This window comes from Pyxicephalus adspersus, chromosome 1, assembly GCF_032062135.1.
Source record: "Pyxicephalus adspersus chromosome 1, UCB_Pads_2.0, whole genome shotgun sequence".
NCBI lineage: Eukaryota > Metazoa > Chordata > Amphibia > Anura > Pyxicephalidae > Pyxicephalus > Pyxicephalus adspersus.
This window is the reverse complement of record NC_092858.1, coordinates 100,449,331-100,472,702: the sequence shown is the minus strand read 5'-3', so window position 1 is coordinate 100,472,702 and position 23,372 is coordinate 100,449,331. Positions and strand designations below refer to the sequence as shown.

Genomic DNA, 23,372 nt, shown 5'->3' with positions numbered 1-23,372 from the left:
TGGTCTCTTAAAATTGACATTCAAGACAAAATTCATCCAAAATGTTTCTAAGCCTAATTGTGGTTTTTAACTCAAGGGGATTCCTGAAGGTGACAGACAATATATTTCCACAGAAAACTTCTAAGAGTTAACTTTTGTCCTTTTGCATGGACACAACCTTAAACCAGATAGTACCGGTGACATAATAATGTGACAACATAAAATATACATAGGGATAAAACTAGGGACAGACCCAGACAAATAAAACTAATGGAATAAAGTGATGTAGAAAATATTGGAAATATGTATGGTGTACAGCGGACTTTTTCTGTTTTATGCATGGATTCCTGTAGGTCTGATCCAAAGCAGAGACATTAGGACAGGTGTCCAATAAGGAGACTTATGGAGAATATGGTAACAGAAACAGTGTAAAAAAAAAAAGAAAAAAAAAAAAAGAGCAGAACATATATTATGGAAAACATCACAAGAAGGTATATGTCAAAACATTCAAGACAACTTGTGTAGCTGGTACAATATAGAACAAAAGAAATAATTGATGAGGTAAACCATGGTTTGATGCAGAAGTGGATTTAGCAATAAGCCAGCTAAAGAAAGAAGGGGAGAGGCATAAAACAGATACACTGAATAAAAGAAACAAGAGTGGTTACAGAACTCTTCATTCAGGTTCTGAATTTGCAGATTATGAATAGAACTAGAAGAATAAAAATCAGAAACTAGTAGGTGTGTGTAAATTAAATTGATTTTAAAGCTAAAATTAAATTTTATATACATGCCATGTTTATTACAGTAGGTATGCCTGCTGTAATAAACACAAATAACCACAGAGAATTATATGGCCAAAAGTGACAACATACACATGCAAATGTGGCCAATAATTCTTTTGTTAATCTAGCAATTTCTATATTAAAATGTGCAATCCAAGTGAATTTGACCATAGACTAATTGCTGGTGCAAGAAGTTGTGGGTACAGTTCATTGGGTAACCATGCTAACCAAAGAGATTAACGTAGAAAGGTTAGTGTTACCTGATAGGACGTTTAAAGAAATATAAACCTGAAGCAACTATCATTTACAGCTGTAATGGACAGAAGAGCATCTCTGAGTGTACGACACACACTGCAATGTGTCAACCAAAAATGGTTTGCTGCTACAGAAACTATGGAGATGGAGAAACCCAACAAAGCTTTTGGTGGCTCTGGTTCTGCATATTACGGTGGTAAAGCTGAGGGAGAGTTTCCACAAATTAGTGAATATATATGAATGTATTTTAAATTCCTTCTTGTCAAAATTTTATAAATTAGTGAGAAACATACATGTTACAAATATTACAAAATGCGTAATGCTAACCATACAAGGGAAATCAAACAATCAAAGGGGAACATGCAGACAGTAACATATTCCTTGCAATGCAAACTATCAAATATAACCCTTATCAATACCTAAACAGACTAGGTTACTTATCTAACTTTGAAAGCCTAAGATATATGAAATATTTTGTCCAAATATTTATATTTTTCAGCATGCTAAAAAAGAAACCTTTGGTTAATTATTTATAATCCATTAATCACTCAAATTTCACAAATGGTCAAAAAACACCATAGCCTAGCAAGGCAGAATTGCACAATGGTTAAAATACAGAAAACTTGACATGGATTATACAGTATATGAATGCTGGAATGTCTTCAGACCTGTGAACTGACTTCGTAACCACATTTTTGGAAACACAGATCTTTACACAGTAAACTACTTCTCTTTTTAGAACAGCACCCATGTAAACATAAATGTAAACTAATTGATATAAACTATAATTATACTTTTTAATTATAGTATGCCCTTTCTCAAATGACAGTGAAACCTGCCTCCTTAATGGAAGGATTCAACAATGCTTTTAAAAGAAGTCAGCAATGTAATAGATGATAAAACAATTAAACAACTGCAGAAAGTGGATGTGTAAAAATAAAAATTGGATCTCAGCTTCTGTCTCCCTCACACAACGGTAGTGGTTCAATATGCCCAGCAAGCAAAACGGCCCTTTGTTGACTATTGTTTACATTCACTTAGGGCAAGCTACTGTAACTCTAATTACTTTTTTTTTTTTTTTTGAAAACTCAGGCCTATTTGCATTTATGGAGCACTAAGTGCACCAAATTGAGCAAAACAATAGTGCATTGTGCTACAGTGCATTGGGAGTGTGCCTCTGGGGCACTACAAAAGAATGGATGGCAACGCAGTTCACAGATTGCTAGGTATTTTGTAGCAGTTTTGGTGCCAATAGCGCTTGTCAGCTAGCTCTCTTAAAGCTATAGATAGGCAAAATACCACCTAAACATCTTGCCATGTGGTTGCTGTTCGCCAGCCACCAGACACTGCACGTAGTAGTTTTCTAACTGTCCTCTAACTGTTTATGTGTGTTCGATCATATTGAATTAATAAATTAGTGCAGTTTTCATAGTTGGATAGTGGAAAAATGCTTCAGGTAAATGCTAAGAAAACACCCTGTGTGAACTAGGACTTTGGGTGAAAGTTTAACCATTGCAATACCATTGTTTAGCCAATACATTAAAACCGCTGAATGGTGAAGAAAAGAAGATTATCTCTTTACAGTGGCACCTATAAAGTGTAAGGACCTAAGAAACTTTGACAATTACCAAACTGTGTTGGCTAAACAATTGGGTCAAAGTATCTCTAAAACAATAAATCTTGTAGGGTATTTTCGGCATGCAGTAGTTAGTACAGCCCACCAAAACCTATGTGATCTATGAAGGATTTGCTGCTAACTTTACAGTGCCAGATACCACAGGACACCTTCAAATATCTTGTGGAGTACATGCACTCATAGGTCAGTGCAGTTTTGGTAGCATAAGGGGGACCTATACAATATTAGGGAGGTGGTTTTAATGTTTTGGCTGATTTACATTCTTGTAAAGTGCCATTATATTATGAGCCTATGGAATCTCCCAACGTGTAGGAGGCAGGATGCCTTCGGGTTCTTACACAAAAAAAAAGACCAGAAGCAAAAAATCTAATTTTCATTTTTCCAGGAACACCCTTTAGAATAATTATGTATACAACCATATTAGATGCATTGTTAGTATAAAATCAATAAAAGCACTGTATCATTTAAAGAAATAAAAGCTGCAAGGGAGGAAGGCAAGAAAGACAGATTTGTTTAAACTATTATAAAGTTGTTTTATTTATTTTTTTAATAAATCGTGTTATTGACCCCATTTCCAATACCAAGCTACTATATTAGACAAGTCAAACCCAAATCACGAAGGAAACAGTGTCTTTTGATCATTTGATGCATTATAGTCTTTCACACTGCATAACAGGCACAAATTACTACAGGCAAGACTCTGTGCTGCCTGGTACCTAGTGATCTACATGGAAAAACTCAAAACTTCTCAGTATGTGGCACACACTAATTTAACCTGGCCCCACAATCCATGGGATTACAAAATCACTACTGGCAAGTAATGGTTGAATGGGGAAGGGGTGGTGACAGGAATGGATAATAAATGTAAGGGTTATCTGGATTTTAATAGCCAAATGACAGACGTGCTTTAAAGAGGACATATCATGCAAATTGTCTTTAAATGTGGATTAAAAGTACATATCAATATTCCCAAATTCCAAAAAAGTATCTTTTTTTTTACATGAAGAAAAAAAGCTTCCACTCATGAGCTCTTTCATGTGATCAACAGCTTAGGATTATTGTGGGTGTTACATGCAGATAGTAGAATAATATTAACCAAAACTCTGGTACAACTGCAATCAAATGATCAGAAAGACATACTCATCCCTCCTGTATATGTACTGAGCATACTCATGCATACATTTTTTACAGAAACACAGGGTTAAGATGTAATGTTTAAACTTGGCACATGTGCCCTGAAGCTATAATGGATTCCCAAAAACCTATAGGGTGACAGGCAAGGAAGAAATCCATTATATAGAGCAAAAGGGAGCATGTGCCATGTTGAAGATGATATCCAAATGCTCATTTTTAAAAAAAAACCTGAACACGACCTTGCTACTTTTACTTTAAAAAGATAAAAGGGCTGGTTAAGTATGCTCTTTGTGAAACATACATATTCTGCACTTTGTAGTGACCCTTCCCTCCTCCTTGGCAGCATTAGTTTAAAGGTGTGCTTTAAAGCCATTTTTAACAACCATCATTCGCTTATTTTTTCTAGAAAGCAAAAGGAAATTGAGGAAACATATTTTTGCCGAGATGGGCAAACGTGGTTTATGGTTGTACTTCATATATACATATACAAATCCAGCATAAATCATGTACCCCATTTCACGTCTTTAGTAAAACCATCAAAACAGAGAAGAAGATATGCAGGTGGGATAGGTAGGGGAAAGGAAGTTTGGGTACCTGGGAAGTAGGATATCAGAAAAGCAGGTCTAGGAAAGTGGTCAAGAAGGCAGCAGATGACATCTGGGGGAAGAGGTCAAGGGATCATGGTTGAGCCCTGGGGAAAAGGTCAGAAAATTGTGAATCAGTTCTGGGGAATACTTTAAACAAAAGGATAATTAGTCATAAGACTAACAATCACTGGGACAATATTCAAGCTTGTTTTAGGGAAGTGCATGTGCAGCGTATTTACCATAACAGAAAGATCACAGGGCTTTTACAATCTACATAATGATTTTATAGCCTTATGTTTTTCATCGTATTGAAATGTATTAGAAATGTACTCTGATAAATAAAATCTGTGCCCCTTCAAGGCAATGAAATGTGGCATCCATAGAGTGCGGGCACGTGTTCACACCGGCAGCGTGTTAATATGAAACAATCACCTTGAGGACAGAGAGCAGACGCTCTCTGGTGGGTGAGTATGTGGGGGATGGGTAGTGGTGAGATCATTGCAAAGAGATCCAGTCTGACTTAATATTTGTCTGCGGTTGTATGATGTAAGATTCCAGAATGCAGCCTCCTCTTACCTCTCACTGGAACAGAAAGAGGAGGGTGTAAAAGCAGGACAGAAAAAAAAAACCACACACAGAAGAAATAAAAGCATAGTAGCAGCAGAAAGGATAGTGAAATAGAGATGGTGACCAGGAATAATGGTAATCAGTCTAGTAATAAAGAATGAACTATAGGTTATATAAAGGGACTGTTGTGCTATAAAGTAATGCTTTAGAATGTAAAACACAGACAACAGTAATGCTGACGAAGGGCAAAAAGAGAAAGCAGTATTACCAGATACTTCATCTCTTAACACTTTCACAACCAGCTCTACTGCACTGTATTAGAAGCACATGGGAAAGGTAGAAACCAAAAAGTGTTGTAACCCATAGCAATGCAGCTTAGCAGTTCAGTGCTATAATGAAATCTATTCTGTGACCATCTGTTAGGGATAATCGAATCAAAATCACAATAAAGTCTGATGAGCGTTTTCTTTTTAAATACATTAGAAATGCACCAAAAACTTTTTTGTGTATTTTGGATAAGGTTTAGGAAGGGCTAAAACCTCTGCCAGGCTTCTACTGAGATTTTAAAATACAAAAGTAAGCACCAGGAACATTTTGTACAGACAGCTCATATACATTTTTTCTGGCCCCTGTTGCTGGATGTGCTGTATTATATTTAAGCTGCCTCAGTACAGATTTTGAGCATGATGAAGTTGATATCACACTTATTACTTTTGGACGAATAGATTTTTGTAGCCCAATCACATCTTGAAATTGTGCTTTTTGGAGAAATTCTCCCTGGAGGTCTTTTTACCTTCTTCTCATCTTAGGACAGAAAGAGAAGGAAGATTCAAAATTTTGCCAGGGTGAAATACAATATTTTAATAGTCAACTGTCCCAGTGACCCAAAAGTGTGACTTGCCACTTTACAGCATCCATCCTGTTGGTTATCTTCAGGGTACCAACTTTTACTGTTGCATTCACGTTACCCCTGACTACAGAGGTAAAGAATGTTTTTACATCTCCCAAATGGGGACCTATACAGCAATAAACACCTAATAGAGGTTATAGCCTTTCTTCAAAAGGAAAAAAAACTAATGAATATAATAAATCTTTAGCAATTATACAAAGGAAATACTCTACATAACACATAAAAAATGTGTCACTGAAGAAAGAACTTTCCATGTCTAGTATACATAATGGTATCCATAGATACAACAAAACTGAACACGGTATCTGAAGTTCATGATGCCCAAACCAATAGAAGGTAGACTATCATGGGAGAAACTGGGTGATCCAACAAACCTGGAATGGATATGGTCCAAGATTATAAACATTTGCCACCTAATAGAAAATGACTTAAGAAATCAATTTGAGGTTTGCTGGAAGGACCACTCAAGTTCACCTATGATAATCTATCTTCTCCAGTCTTGGGAGAGCTTTAAAAAATCATAGCCAATTTTAGAGTTTGAAGTGAAGGGCTGGAAATTCCAGCAACCACTTCTCTCTAATCACAGCCAGGAGGGGATAGGGGAGCTGTGAAAGGTTAACCAAACATAACTTTCCCATTTAATACAGAAATTTATGTTTAAAATACATTCTATTTATATGCAGTAGCTGTTTAAACTAAATCACTGATTTCTAAACATCCTTAGTGCTTCAGCAAAGGACATTGCAAATGTGGGACTTTTACACAATTGCTCTTTTAAAGTCAGTTCAGTCTAGTTTTAGTTAGTGATGAAGCTTAAAGTAAACCTAAACTAAAAATCCTGTCTTGAGAATAACTGCCTTAGGGAGTGGTGCTACATGCGATTTCTATGAAATGATGTGAAAAGAGCAGTTTGCAGATATCAATACACAGCCATATCATTATAACTTTTGGCTGTGGAACACATGGGTACAAGTTGTTTATCTTAGTTTAGGTGCCCTTTAGGAGTAAAGAGTTCTTATGGTCTACGTCATCTGGTTTTTGTTTGCGTCAGCTGGTTTTGCATTCTAATACATCTCCTTGGAAATGCATAACTCTTTTAAAGTAGGTTAAATACAGGTAAGAAGGAGGTCAATCACAGATTCATCTGTCAAGATTCTCTAAATTCTGTAGGATGTCAGAAGCATCTCAGATGCCATCAACATACCACAAGCCCAAAGCCACTAAACACAGGCCCTCATACATTTCAAGGTAAGATATCTATACATGACTTTCCGTGTTACCAGGTCCCCAATAAATGCAACTTGCTAGTGGTTTACTTGTAAATGCATGTAGATATCTGAATTCCAATTTTCCTGACCTACTTGTGGGTCATTAACCTGCAAATATTAAAACTAGTATTGCAGCGTAACAGCTAATTATTATTTTAAAAAGAAGGTGGCAGCCCTTGTATTTCTTCCATAGTAGGTTTACTTATTAATACTTAACCAATCATAAGCAAAATACGAGCATTTGCAATAAATAGAAACATTCGAGGTAGAGATAGGAAAAATGAATATATTAGTAAAAAAAAGCCGCTTTAACAAAAAAAAAAAATTGTGGAGTAGTTGGTACTGGTGAGATTAAACCAAAAAGTCCCATATAAAAAAGGAAATAAAATACAAACTGATAATTAATAGGAAAATACAGCACAGAACTCACCCTCCTTCAAAGATTCGTACACGGGAAGGCTCTCCTCGCTTAACAGATGGTCCAGAATCGTCAGATTGCACCCTCTTTTCTTCTTCGACAGTTCTTGATGTCTCCTTAAAACCCTGAACAGGCAGATGAGTCTGCTTTTCATCCCATAATATTTCAAGTAAAAAATAAATAAAAACAACAAAACACAGGAGTTATATATGACAATGTATAGTGCTTGAATAATACAAAAGGCACAGTTTCTTCTGGTATTTTTTTCCATTTTCCATGTACATTTACTAATCCTTAAAGCAGAACTCCAACCAAAAAAAGATAAAAATAAATTATGAAATAGCAAAACATTTTTTTTTTGCTTTCTACGTTATAATCAGGAGATATCCCCTTCAGTAATTCTCTTCTGTTGCAAAGTGTCCCTAGTCTGAAGGTCCACACCATTCAACCTAGCTGCTGTTTTGGCAGAGCTTCAGCGCCTTGTGGTAGGTGCAGAGCTTGCCGGGTCCACTCCTATACATTCTTGTTGGTCGTGAGGCAGCCTATATTATAAATGGGGCAGGAAAAATTTGTAGGGGGCAGAAAGGAGAAGTCATACTGTGACACTACCCAGAAGTAGAAGATCTTTGCCCAATCAAAACAACCTAGTTATTGAGCATAGGCAATGAAAACTGCTGCGGGTACTACCATAAAATGACAAACATTTCAATATACTTTTTTTTTTTAATCAATCACAACTATATATTTTTAATTTTTTACTTTTCTTAAAAATACTGCAGAAGGACCACCAACTGAGAACACTTTAGTTCCTTCAAAGAAGAATATTGGGACAGTCCTTCCCAGAACTGAGGAAATATCTGTTTCTCTAGTTGGTCTCTTCCCACAAATAGCAACTGCTGGCGAGATGCTGCCCAAGGATGAGGTGTCCCAAGAGAGCCATTAGTGTGGTGAATGCTTGGGGAAAAGATCATATTCACTAGTTTTGCTATTTACATATAACATAATGTGGTTACCACAACCTCTGTGGTTGACTGTGTAAAAGTGTGGTGTTAATATTTTCAGCAAAACAAAAAAGAATTACAGCACAATACTTATCAACCAAAGATGTATTTAATTTAGGCCACAGACCTAAAATAGGACAGCTAACAAGCTAACCACAATGGCTCAAAATATGATTCTTACTTTTTCTGTGACCCTTGTTGAATGAGGTATATTATTTACATTAGTACTATTTATATAGAAATAAAACATGGGAATTTAGGGTATATAGCTCAATTCTCACTTCTTTCCCCTTACTTTATTTTTCCAGAATTCTTTATGCTAGTCACATAAACAGGTTCCTCATTCTCTTTTGACCTCACTGTGTATTGTAGGTCACTACAGACATTCCCTCAGTAGGTGGGTCGATGATGACTTGGACTCACAGGATGTCAGTCTTCAAAGTGGACTGAAAACATTGAGTAATGAAAAGAGACAGTGCCAGAAAGGCGAGTATTCCAACCAGAACCTTTCTGCATTAAAATATATACCGGTATATCAAAGTTTAGCACAAATTTCTTTTTAAAGCAAACCTTCTGCTCCCATTGGCTGATTGAAGGCAGGAAATTGAAAAAAAAACAGTAAGTATATTCTGTGGTTGCGTATTAAAACTAGGTAGCCTGTTGCTTTACCCTACATGTGCTAACTTTAAAGTGTCTGTAAACCAAAACCAAGAACTTATCCTATTTACTACCTACTAACAGTACAAATCACTAATTTTTTTTTTTTTTGCACCTTGAAATTATTTTAATGGTGGACTCTAATGATATGGGTTATGCCAACAGTATTCCAAAATAGAAAAAGAAATCCAAATCGGCGTTCCTAAAAAAAAGTATTTGCCAATTTCCTGATAAACAATATACTCTCATGTAGGTTAACACATAATCTTTTCACGTTTAAACCAAATCCTAATATTTGAAAGACGCTTGAATGCAAAATGGACACCATATAAAACTTGTTATTTAGCAAACGAATAAAGTAATACAAAACTAGGTGGCACTGTATGAAAAACACAGATCACCCTAAGCTCAAAAGCATGGTTTGCCAAACATGTTTTGTACATTGTACATGAACATTTAGGTTCGAAGAAAAAAAGAAGTTCTTACCTCAGTCATTTTGGGTTTCGGAGTCCTGGAGGGCACTAACAGGCTTGAATCTGCTTGAACAGCATCGGCAGTAGTGTAAATCTCAGAACTCATTTTCTGTTTTGATCTCAGTAGGGATAGTGCCATCCTGGTGGAGATTCCAGGAAGATTCGGATTATATAAACTAATGCACCAGCTAGAATAAACAGACATCCGTGCGTCAGTTTGTTGGGTGTGATTTGGCTTGACATAATTCAAGTAGCACCAGCTGACATTTGTAGTTGTGTGAAGAGTTGGAAAGATTTGCAGATTTTTAGCCTCTGCTTCTTCGTGAGAGACTGTTAAATGTATGCTGACAGGTGTTTGAGGGACAGTGGGTCTGACTGATGAGATTGGAGTAAACAGATCGTTATCATCTTTTTCCTCCTTAACCGTTATGCCATCATCCTTGCTTTGGTACTTTTCTGGTGATTTACTGTATGATGGACGCACAGGAGATGGGGGCATTTGGGATTTACTTCTTTCCAATGCTAACAGCTGCTCACAGGTGGCTGAAGGTTCAGATGCTAGTGACTCTAATCTGCTTTGTGACTGTGTGACAACAGTGGCAATATTTGAGGTTCTGCTTCCTTCCAAAATGGAGTGTGATTTTATTGTAGCTTTTTCATATCCTTCTTCTGTGTCTTCCTCCTCTTTTACCCTTTTCTGTTGTTGGCTTTCCATTGTAAGCTCTAAGCTTCCAGCAGGTGATAACATACGTTTACTACCGCCAACAGAAGATGAGGTTCCATCAAAACCTAAAACACCTTCAACAGAAGAGGTGAGTGGTATGTATTTGCCCGTTTCCGTCTTTGGAAATGGCACACGTAAAAAGGGTTTTTCATCAATGGACCTCTGTTCTTTTGGTAAGACATCAGACAAATCAAGACTGTATCCCTTGGAACGTCCATCGTTTATTTTTTGTATTGAAAAAGAAGATGGAGTTTGGTGCGACTGTGTAACAAGAATTTGTGAGAGTGTAGTGTACATAGCATTACCATACAAAGGCATGTGTGCCTCAAATCTGACAGGAACAACAACTGATACAACAGGCTCAGGTGATGCAGGGATCACTTGGGCAGTAGATTCCAAAGGCAATGGGCTATGAGGGGAGGTTTGAACATTCTCTGGGAAATAATCTTGACTTGAAGAATGGCTAGGAGGAGAAATTTGTGGTATGATTTGTGAATAGCGTTCACTGGTTTGTGCAGGCAATGGTAGAGCAAACTGGGAATGTACTGGCATGAAGATCGTGGGGAGAAAAGGTAAAGACGCTGGGTAGGAAGAATGTAAATATGAAGAGTGCTGCCTGAAAGGTACATCCGTGGCATGCAATGTTAACTGCTGAGGCAATTGAAGATGCTCTGGGTGCAAGAGAGATTGCTGTAAAGTAAGTGGGGGAGTGTGAAATACAGATGGGGAAATTGGACCTAGAGAAAACTGAGCAGGAATAATACTGCTTGTAGCTTGGGAAGATAACAGTTCAGAAGCATGTTCAGACAACTGCAATAATGGCTGAATTGGCAAGAGAGATACCACCTGTTGCCTTTTTTCAATGTCATCAGTTAAGGTTTGAGATGTCCTTGGCTTTTGCTTTGGTTGGGAGGAAGGACTATGTTGCTGTTGCTCTGCTGGGGATGTAACAGAAGACTGGTCAAAACAGCTTTTTCCAGGTATGTGACTTGACGAAACAGGCTGTTCAGGCTCTTTCCAGTCTCTGAGGCTTAATTCTGGCTCAAGTTCCACATGTCTGCTTAAAGATGTTTGTCTTATAGAAAAACATTTTCTTCTTTCCTGAGCAGTTAGCATTGATGCTGCAGTGGAGGATGTTAAATTACCATAATCAAAAGATTTGCTTCGATTCTCTGAAACCTGCAATGTATGAGATACATTTGGAGTCTGTTCAGATGCAGACCTTCTCATTTCTCTTGCTTGGTGATGATGAGAAGGAACGGTGAGCATATGATGTCCAATTAATTTAGAAGTGGAATCTGGCTGTTGACTTGATGCTTCTGGTTTGGAGCCCTCTTCTCGGTCAAATGAAACAGAATGACTGGATGCATGTGAAATACTGCTGTCTTGACTAGGACTTCGAGTGAGGGTTGTTGACTCAAAACTGGAGTCTCCAGAAGACTGTGCCATTTCAGCTAGGCGTAGCCTCTTCTTTTTTGGTGGGAGTTTCTCAGCTGGAAGCTGTGCAAGAGTTTGACTTCTTTGTGGCCACTGAAATTCTTCAACTTTCTCTGGTTCTTTGAGTGTATCTGCAGGTTCAGCCTCTGGCTTATCTGGTTCTACAGTGACTAAAATTTCTGGAACTTGAATATTATGCTGTCGAACCAACTTAGGCAAGGTGTGAGATGAGTGAGGTTGTCTTACAGTTCGATAAGGTGCATCTTCCTCATCAAAACTACTCTTCTTTTCCATAGACTCGGACTTCTCAAAGGAGCTAGTGTGCTGAATGACAGAAATTTCTTTTGACATTGTAGATTTCTCTTTACTTTCAAAAGGTAGTGCATGGATATCAGACTTTGGTGCAGTTTCACTTCTACTGGTTGACTGCTTGATTGTATCACTAGATAAATTTAAAGTTGTTTTATGGGAAGCATAACAAGGTTCTAGTGAAACAGAAGATGATGGAAACTCTGTCCACTCAGCTGACTGGGGCTCTTCATCATCCCCAAGACTTTTCTCTTTGCGCCTTTTTCGCAGAGTTGAGAGCTCTAAACCTGGTCCTAATTTATAATTTGGTAGCTGCGACCATACTTCCTGTTCGGAATGTCCTTTTCCTGTTTCAACAGAACTGCCTGACACAATACCTGGAGGTTCTAATATCTGCATTTCAGAGCAGTAGTATTTCTTGTGAGTTTCAAAGTTACCTCTCTTTTTGTATCGAGCACCACAAATATTACATTCATAGATTAAACCCTTTACTCTACCTCCTTTCCTCGACTTCCTGGAAATTTCAGTTTCCTTGGCTTCAGGATCATCAGAGGTTTTTACAGAGGGGTCTTTACTTGTTGTGGTGCCTTCCTCTGAAGAGTACTCCATTCCTAATGGTAGCTCAATAGCTGGCTGTCTCTTTAGCAGTCGAGGATGAGAACTAAGCATGTGACTGTGGCTTACTGCTTCAGACTCCACAATCCTGTCATCAAATGAATAACTAGCTCTGAAAGTGTGTGGTGAGCTTATAGTGCAGGCTGAAGAAGGCATAGAGTGGCTTCGAAGAAGAGGCACTGTCTCTGTGGCACTGTGGGACTGATGGGAAGTGAAGGAATGCTCAGTTTTTGTCTTCTCGGCTGACATTTTAGAATCCAGCTGAAGAGAGCCTGGAGACTTGACATCAAATTGAAAACCTTCCCGATACAAAGCTGCTTTGGGTGACTCAATGCTACTTCTCCTTGACAGTGAGCTTCTCCTTGGCTTAACACTGTCAATCTCACTAGTGTCTACTACAGCTTCATTAATAGTAATGAGCTTGGTAATATGCTCAATTACCTGTGTCCTAGGCACAGACATTGGTATTGTACTAGTTTTTTCCTCAGCAGTGCCCAGACCAGGTGAGGATGTTGCTAAAATGTTGGTTCTCTGCCCAATTCGACCACATTTGCCAAATATAATTTCTGCATAGGATTTTGCATTCGTGTTGGGAGGACTTATTTGCTGTTCTGCACTTTCTGAACGTGAAAAGTAACCAGACTCTGTACTGCCTTTACTTCCAGGACTTAAAAATGTCTGCTCCTCACTGGCTTTTTTTCGCTCACTTAACCTGAGGGCCAGCTTTTGTTTTATAGTATGGGTGTCTTCTGACTTTACCAGAAGTTCAGGTGATGGATCTTTAAATGCTACACTCTCCACAAATGCATGAGGCATGTTTTGTTGCGACAACGAGAAAAGATCCTGACTTGTACTATGGTGTCTTGACATTCCTTGGGACTCAGATGAGAAAGTATGCTTTTGTGGAGACAGCTCTGTTATGTTTGGCATTGTGCTTGTCTCATCCTCTGAGTCTGTGCTTTCTCCTTCTGATGGTTCATCGATTCCTTCCCCTCCAAGCCTTTCCATCTCTAAGTTTGATGGATATGCCTCAGTTCCAATTTCTGAAGCCAATCCTGCTTTGATTCTGTGAGCATGAGACTTTCTATGTTTATAAAGATTACTTTTTGTTTTGAAAGAAAATCCACAGGGGATGCAGGGATATGGCCGCTCACCTGTATGAGATCTGATATGTTTTTGTAGAACACTTGGTTTTGCACATGGTCTGCTGCAGTATTGGCATATATACTTTCCTGGTTTTTGGGGCTTCTTTTCTTTTTTATGAGGTTCATCAACCTGCTTTACAGAAACCTGAGTTGGCCGTTGGACGTAAGCTTTCTGCGTAGGATCTTCTGCCAAACGGGAAAGTCTGGTATGTAGTGCAGATGAAGACTTGGACGGACCTAACTGTATTGGATCTACCACTTGCCATGATGACCCTTCAAGGCCATGTTGGGGATCTGTGCGGGGGGCCATGAATGCTGGTGAAACAGTTTGTGACTTAGAAATGTGAAGTTGCTCAAGAAGTGGAACTTTTGGTTTGCACGGTCTTCCCACTCTCCTTGGAGGTCCTTCTCTTGCTATCTTTAGGGAACTAGGGAAACGTGGCTGTGATAAGAGATCTTCCTGACTAGTACCTAGATAATCCTTTGCCGGAGTTTCTGTGCCTTGAACCACCTCACCTTTGTTTGGCCTTTTCCTCACACCTTCCTCCGACTTCCTTGTGCTCTTCTGGCCTTTCTCTGGCTCCATCACCTACACCAGAGACTCCCTTTGCTATTTTTGCAAAGTCCAGGGAAAAAGCGATACCTAACAACCATGGTAAAATATTAAAGGAATTTTCATTGCACCTTTGAGGGACAAACCTTACCAACAGGAAACTGATTTAGGCTTTTTGGTCATAAAGTCTCCACTTGTAACACAAGTAAAATAAATGCAGTTCATGTGTCAATGTCAATATTTGTAATCCATGATCAGATACATAAATGAGAGTACATTATTCAAAAATAACAGTACGAATAGGGTTCCAGTCAATTCAGTGTAAGGTTTGGCTCTTGACATTGTTTTTTTATCTACGATTTGTACTCCACCAGTAGAGGTTTTGAAATTCACTGAAGGGTTAGAAATAACAATTCTTTCTTGAAGGTGTTCAGTGTAGCTGGTGGTTGTACCATTGACCTGGAAAAGAAAGAAACACGTGATAAGGAAATGCTATTATAATTGCATTGATAAAAAGCAGGAACCTAAAGATACTATTAGATAACCATTTGTAACAATAAGAAATTGCCAGTAAATCAAAGGCAGCATACAACATACAAAAAAAAAGGTCAGAATCCCTAATGGAAAAGTTACCTCATGTTCCAGGTCACTAACCCAGAAAGTAGTAAAGCCACTTCGTGTACAATGAGACAATAAACACTTTGCAAAGCGGGTGAAACATGGTCTACTTTTAACGACAGGCTTCCTTTAAGATAAACCTTAGTGCTCCTTTCATAACATTGCATCGTAAGTTTCTAAACACATCAAAAAAGTAAAGTACCACTGAAAATGCCTTTACCATGTTGTGGTTATACTTTGAATTGCATAAAAAGGTAATGAATTGGAAGTAATCATATCTTAAGTCCTGAATTTACTTTAATTCTCCTTTTGTAAACTGCATTTGTTCTAGCTATTTATTGCCTATCTTGAACTTGGAATATATAGAATTGCTAAACAGTGGTAATATAGAAAATCACACACTTATAAACATGAAAATAAAGAAATGCCTAAGTCACAAAAGGGAGATTTGGTATTAAAAAAAAAAACTTTGATTTAGGAGAAGTAGGGTAGCTATATAAGGGACAATAATTAGGAGTATGTGACAAAAATTACAATTATTTGATCAATAATAGAATGGTTGAAGAGCGAGAACAATGGAATTCTAACTGCAAAGACAAACAATAACGACATAAAAAAGAGGACTGTTCTCACAGACAATCATTTTAAAGAAATAATCAGTGCAAATGAATGTTTAGCACATTGGGCAACTGCAGTCTAAAAGATGCTACTGTTCCAAGTACAGTCAGAAAGACTGATCCTAAAATGAATACAATGATGGCAAAGTTTATTTTTGATTATCTGAGATTATGTCAAGAAAGAATTTCTAAAGACTTTTCCCAATGATCCCTCCCCCAATTTTTTTCACCTTCAGTAAGTGAATAACAGGTGGGTTTGAGGGTTATCTAAAGCAAACAGGTCTATGCCAATTTCTTCTTTTAAAATGAAGGGTTATATACAAAAATAATGGTGCCCTATTTCCTAATGTTTATAACGATACATTTAAACAGATATGTCTGTATTTAATGGGGCAACAGTTCCTGTATAATAGTGATTAATTTTTTGATCGGGAAACAACAACAACAACAACTCATAGGTACAATGGTTATTCCTTTGCTGGAAAGAACAGGTGATAACCCTCCAAACTTCTGGAGAAAAACAGGGCATCACAGACACATCTTAAGTATTTCCATAGCAACCATAAAACCAAACTACAGTTTCCATAATTTTGCTAATGTCTTCTCATACACTGCACATAAAGAACAAAAACTCTTTGGCCTAGAAACCATTAGTCAGTGACCGCTGGCAGTTTCAAGCCTTAAACTAAAAAAAAAAAGCTTATATAAAATAAATTATATATAATATATATATATATATATATATATATATATATATATATATATATATATATAGACTTAACTGGCAGCCAGCAAGACCTATAAATATATGCACATCAGTCAGGGTAGGCCCATATTGGAACATTAGAAGTTCTAGAAGTGTCAATACATCATCTAAGACTCAAATTGTAACGTCATAGACAATTTTTTCAGCAAAAGATAAAACTTGCTTGAACTTTCCGTTAGTAGGGAGATACCATTTTCACTTATCACTTCATCCACTGTATTCATTAATATGTTTCAGGTGACAGTAAAGTGCATACTTACTATTAAATCTCCAAAGCCAGGTCTACAAAGCATAGGCGTATCTACTCACAGGACAAGAGGTAAATAGTAGACATTTCCCAACACATCAGATCCACAGCTAAGGACCAATCTAGTGTATATTTCCTTCCTAATGTATTTCCCTATATTTAAGGCAATTGCTACAATTAACTAACCCTTACCTAGTTTAAAGAGAGAACTTGTGAACACAGATAAAAATTACAAGAATATGGGTACTCTTATTTATAGATATAGAGACTAAAATTCATGATAAATGTATGCAGGACAAATACAGTTGTATGATGTTCACTGCTTTTTCAAATTCTTCATTATCAACTCTTTGCATCCCCCTAATAGATATGGTTTTCTTCTTACCAAACAATAATACATGGATAACTTGATAAGCACAGAACTTCTATCTGTAATTTCAAAATTGCCTGCTCTGTTCTGTGTTCAGTACTTTCATGAACAAGCAAAAAAAAAAAAAAAAACTAAACTAAAAAACAGCAACAAAAGACATTATTAACCTGGGTAATTTCCAAACAATAATACATGGATAACTTGATAAGCACAGAACTTCTATCTGTAATTTCAAAATTGCCTGCTCTGTTCTGTGTTCAGTACTTTCATGAACAAGCAAAAAAAAAAAAAAAAAACTAAACTAAAAAACAGCAACAAAAGACATTATTAACTGGGTAATATTGTATACAAAAATTTTACATAGATTGTTTGAGAAGATTGTATTTTTGAATGTGACTGATACATTAGAAAAGTAAAAATTAGAAAACAGAATGTATGACTGTAAATCTGTCTTTTGCCCTTCTTGCAGATCAATGAGTCTTTGAATAACGTTTGCCAGGTACAACCCCACTGCATACCTGGAAAAACCTAAAAGACATGCTGATTTGCATTTGCATTGACCTAGTTGTCTAGCCATCACAAAATGGACCATACACTTGTCATTTTTTGCAGATCTTTGCTGTTCATTTTGCCTGTTTCCAAAAAAAGAGCTGACTGTTCAGTTTTCTGCCTAATAAATCTCAACTCTTGGTAGGTTCCACTGCAACTATATCATCAATCCTAATTACTTTGTCTGTCCGTTGTTATAATGTTTTGGCTGATCACTGTATATCTATAGTTCTATACAACAACTTAATCTTAAATTGGGCTTTACAGTGCCCCATAAATTTTTAGGTAATTTATGACTTTCCATGTTTGAGAATAGCAAACATTCGGAAGATACCCAAAGGTTGTATGGCTGCATTCATTTTCCTTTCCTTCGTTTTCCACTGCACAACCTGTTTTAAAAAAACCATCACAATGAAACAAAATCAAATAGATTACAATAATTTTTCTAGCAGCCATGCATAAAAAGTGTGAGGTCACAAAGCCAGTCCTCTTGCAATGTATTCTCCAGGTGAAGCATTTTCCTGATTGCACAGTGGTAGGTGTATTACTGTTGTCATATTGTACTGTCATCACTGTAACACTTAAGGCTTGAAATATAAAATCGAATACTTTAGTCTAAGAAAGGTAGATGTAGGAACTGCTACCAAACTAGGTCAAGATCCTGGAAACATCTCTCTAAAGTCTTTACTGTAAAATGTACAATTTCTTCTAAAACCGCTACACATAAAGGAGACAATTTGATGCATTATAATATATACATATATATATTATTAATACAGGTGGTCCCTGTATTGTGATTCAGCTTTTTAGTAACCACCCAAAGACAGTTGAGTTGTTAATGAAAAGAGCCGGGTGGTGCGCCCAGCTAAAAGGGCCCAGAGTGAACACAGATAAACATACTAGTATATACATTATATATTGATACATTGACTCACAATGGTATATTATAGCACAGCTGCAAACGAACCACTAAGTGCACAGTTGTGTTACCTGCTAAAGGATTTTTTATCCTGATCATCCAAACTTATTGTATACATATATCTGGCACTGCACAACCTGGAAAGTGACACTTTTTTCCGGTTCAGCAATGCAGTTTATATCACTTGTCCACCTCATGACAAAATATAAAAAGGCAATTTCGCAGTGAAAAAGAGGTTTCACTACATCACATCCTGTTTCCAGCTGCTGGTCCCAACACAGCTGTAAAGTGGTCAAATAAAATAAGACTGAAAAAAAAAAATAAAACAAGAGAGCTTCTCATCCAAAGTCAGAGCTCTTTAGAGTGGTTCCTTCCAAACACTCCCCCCTCTTTGAAAGGCAGCTAACAATCATACAGTCCAAAGGCAGTAAAATATTCGTAGGGTAAACTTTATTGATTCCTTGGGGAGTTAGCTCACATATTCCAAATTGATAAGTGGTAAGACAAAAATGGCCACCACCTAAATTACATTTCACAATGGTTTTTAGTACTAAAAGTAATGACACACTAAACAGAACCTGAAAGTTTAACCATACTTCTCTCTACATACAAAATTATCACTATTAGTTATTGTTACACAGTATTTATATAGTGCCATATTTAATTATTAAATAGTTATTAAAAACATACTTTAACCATGAGATCAGAATCAGGTCTTTGGTGATAAGTCATTTTTACATGTGTGTAGAAGTTACATTAATAAGAAAACTTCTAATTACAGGTACAACACAACTGAAGTAAACACAACTGAAGTAAACAGACCTTACCCGGGCTCAAAGATAAACCATGATGGGGCCATAAGAAAACTTCTAGATAAATGTGTAGTCAAGCGCATTAAACGTAAATAGTATGATAAAAAAAGTGAGTTTTTTTCACCTGACCGGAAGATCATTTATTGCCACAGTAGGCTCACCGTTTAATTTTCTCACCAAACACTGTATATTTTCTGCCTATATTCTATTATTGTATGTACCGTGATAGGCAAGTTGGTGGTGTGTAGCAAGTATCCCCACCATGCAATGCAGGAATGCTAGGTTTAGGACGGTATGAGTTTGTGCTGGGCAGGGCTGACACCATACAACATACTATTACTTTGCCCATTAGGTCCTAAACCTAGCATTGTCAGGCTACATAGTAGAGATGCTTCATCCTGTGCCACAGAGTTCGCTGTCACAGTACATACACACAAGTCAGGCAGGAAATACATAACAGCCAATTTTCACTCAGCAAATAACTTCATTTTAAAAGACAGAGGCACTAATATACCAGTGACAGAAATACACTTTCTACAACAATGCACACTTATTTCCACCCATAATAACATAAAACAGAGACAACCATAATATGTATAACTACATATTGTGGTCCAATATATACCACACACACACACACACAACATGAAAAGTCATTGGCCACATGAAAAAAAGAGAGAAATATGACAAAACGCCTGTAAGACCAAAAAAAGCAAACAAAGGGAAAAATAAACAAAAGACAGCGCGCTAATAAAAACGGAAGAGGAGAACCCCAAATATTGTGTTGGATCAGGACATAAAAGAGGTGACACTGAAGGACACGGACCCAAGGCTGCCCCAACAGTTGCCAAGGGTTAGGAGATGCCCCCTTTTAGTAAAAAAAAAAACAAAAACAAAAAAAAAAAATAGTGATTTCAGAACTATAACTGATCGAGAACCCTCTGAAATCCCTATTGACCCAATCTCTTTAATTCTGCAGCAGATGGGGGATCTTCCGCTGCAAGCCCTCCCCTCTCCACACTTAACTCACATAGTGGCTTGTATAAAGATGCCATCTGAAGGAATCCTGCCGAGTTAACCCTGCCACAGCCAGCAAGTGTAATTGAAAAAATACAAGTTGGACCAATGCGAATAGTATGTGCAGCTCACCTGCTCCCTGCCTGCGTCTGGTCTGCCTGCAGTGAATCTTCAGTATCAAGAGGAAAGCATGAAAGAAAATAACACACGTTTATTTCAAAGCTCCTTATTTGGGCCGTGATGTCAGGGGGGAAATTGCTAATCTGAGAGCCGCCCACGGCTCACTCTCTGTCTCTCCCCCCTCTTCCTCTAATCCTTTCTATGACTCTGGTGTCTCTCTTTTTCTTCTCTTCTCATCTTTACTTTCCATTTCATTCACACCATTTCCTGCATTAAAAAGCCAATGGCCTCTGGACAGAGCACACCCGGCATATGAGTGTGTGAAATGGACTACAAAGGGCGAATGAGGTGCCACAATAGGAGAAACATAAAGAGTGAAAGAGCAGAGGAAGGGAGGGAGAGCCAGACAAAGGTTGTCAGCAGAGGAAGTGTCACTGCGGGGTCACCATTGCCATGCTTACCCCAGGTACATACTTCATTCACACACACTGTAACTACCCCATGATGTTATCAGGTAAGCTTTTAAATATCACATTATAACAATCTTTTCACAAACCATACCTGTTATTTATGCAACTGCTGCTAATACATACTTAAGAAAAGCTTTTAATCGCCACATTTAACAACAGAACATTGTAGATAAATATAGCTGAATGTTGAATACAAATTGTTGAATTTTGGCAACCCTTGCCATCCATTTTCTTGTATTTCAGGTGGGGTTAAGCCATTCTTAGATGACATAACTGAATCGTGATTTGTATCTATGAATTGTTCCAATCTTTGCACACTGAGCAAACTGGGCTCTGAAAAGTAAATGTAAAACACAAACTGAGATCTATCCAATTCAAAATAAATCTCCTAAAGTGAATTGTAATATGTAAGGTTATGTCACCGTTTATGTGGTTTGAATTTAACACTTACAGAACAATTACCTAATAGAATAAACAAATTCAAACAAAAGATTTTGACAAAATAAGTACAAGTCGATGTGCACTTTAGGTATCACAGTAGTTTTCCAGGAGGTGTTACAAAGGAGTGCTAGCATATGGGTAGATAAAAGATCCTGTACGCCGAGTAATAGTTCAGGCACAGGATATGTCCTTACTTTTTTTTCAGTGCTCCCTGCACATTCTAACCTGTGACAATGCAGTGCTTAGTACCCAGCAGGCCACTCATCAGCCTCAAGCCATGTCAATGCAAAAAAAACCCGTCGACATTTCTTAATATCAAACATATGACTGTGCAATACTACATACTTGTATAAGAAAACCTTAGGAATCACAGAAACAAAAGCTTATTGTCCAAATCAGCTTTTTTTCTCCTACTGTATCTTCTAGAAGAGTTTTTTGTTTAGCCATTTTAGGATTACAACCCTTGTCAGATCTTTGTTGATATTTGTGTCCCTGTTAAGGTGATTCAGTCACTCCACTTGTCTTGATCACAACTGTACCCACAGCTAACAGTTAGTGTTGTTTACTTGCTTGGGTGACAAATATAATGGCTTGTTCCTACTACTGCAAATTATGCTTGTGCTTCATGTGAAAGTTTGTGTGGCACAGCAAGCAATATCACATATGTTAGTGCACTTTGATGCCATTTATTTTCAACCAGAAACATGGTCCTTGGCATTTATAGATGTACACATATGTACACAAATCTAACCTACATCCAGGCGACACCACTGCCTATCCTGTACATTGAAATCCCAAAGAATAGCCTGGATGCTCGAAAACCTGGCTTAGGATAATTTTTATGTCTTGATAACAATAGAAAGAATATTTACAACAAACAATGCTATAACAAGTGAAATGCAAGGGTGGAAAAAAATGATTTGTAAAACCTTAAAAAAAATATAAACATTTTTTTTTTTTTTTTTGCACCATTTTTGTTGACTGCACTATTGTTATGTTTGCATTCGCTTCTCCTGTATTTTTGCTGGTGAAATCTTCAGCAATATCAATGCACTTGCTTTCTTTTTGCTATTGCACACCGTTAATAATATCAGTGGAATGTGACTAAAACACCAAGTATACACATTTTTTTTTATGAATGGCTTTGTCCAAATCATGGACATTCAACAGTACTTTTTAATTCAAGAGTCAATGGAAAAATTTTATTGCCCTGTCTCATGTCTCACATCAGCTTTCTGAATAGACAAAAACAATAGAAACGTCATCATCACCTCTGTATATTAGAAGGGAGCTGAACCAGAAAGCAGTGAGGTTGCCACAGGACTGAGGAACGGTAAACTTGTAAATAGAGAAATCTTTCTATAAAACAAAGGTAAGTATTGCAATACTGGCTAGTGTAAATTACAAATACCTGTGCATTTCAAATGTTTATTTGCATAATGCTCCATTGTATTAGAATTAGGTTTAATTTAGTTTTTAAAATAAATCAAAGAATGCATTACCACTCTGTTGATGCTTTGTCCTATAAAATGCAGTGCATACATTAACTACACTGTTTCTACAGAATTACAAATCTCATTACTAAGAATTTCATAGAATGAAGACTGTCTTTAGGGTCTCGTATGTGATGAGGAGCCTTACAAATTTACCAAATTTGAAAGCAAACAACACAAAGATTTGCCAATAAATCTTGAACATAAAAAAAAATGAAAAAATGGCTGTTGATAAACAAGTCCTTTCCCTCACTGATAGATCCATAGACCACATAAAATTCAGGTACAAATAAAGAGAAAAAATATGATATATATATACATAACAGCTGGCCAACAAAAACACAGGGTTTCATCCAGGACGATAGGTACATTTGTTTAAGATAAGGATTACATGCCGAATATTTGTGGCAATAAATAGCTTACCCAAAAATCTGGTGTACGCCCAGAACAACTCTCGGAGTCAGCCTGCTCTCGTTAAGA

At 37.2% G+C, this 23,372-nt stretch overlaps 1 protein-coding gene across 8 annotated transcripts in view; it reads right to left on the bottom strand.

The window, feature by feature from the left end:
- The window catches only part of HIVEP3 (HIVEP zinc finger 3), an 81,100-nt gene that overhangs the window by 12,356 nt on the left and 45,372 nt on the right, over positions 1-23,372 (bottom strand). For 6 of the 8 annotated variants that reach the window (XM_072420848.1, XM_072420826.1, XM_072420857.1 and 3 more), the window contains 2 exons: positions 9,684-14,912; positions 7,552-7,682 (listed from right to left, as the gene is read on the bottom strand). In XM_072420848.1, coding sequence (XP_072276949.1) covers positions 7,552-7,682; positions 9,684-14,486 — 4,934 coding nt within the window. In that variant the 5' untranslated portion in view covers positions 14,487-14,912. Of the gene's footprint in view, positions 1-7,551; positions 7,683-9,683; positions 14,913-20,500; positions 20,584-23,372 lie in introns of those variants that run through there. The other 2 variants (XM_072420880.1, XM_072420889.1) reach the window with 2 other exon arrangements.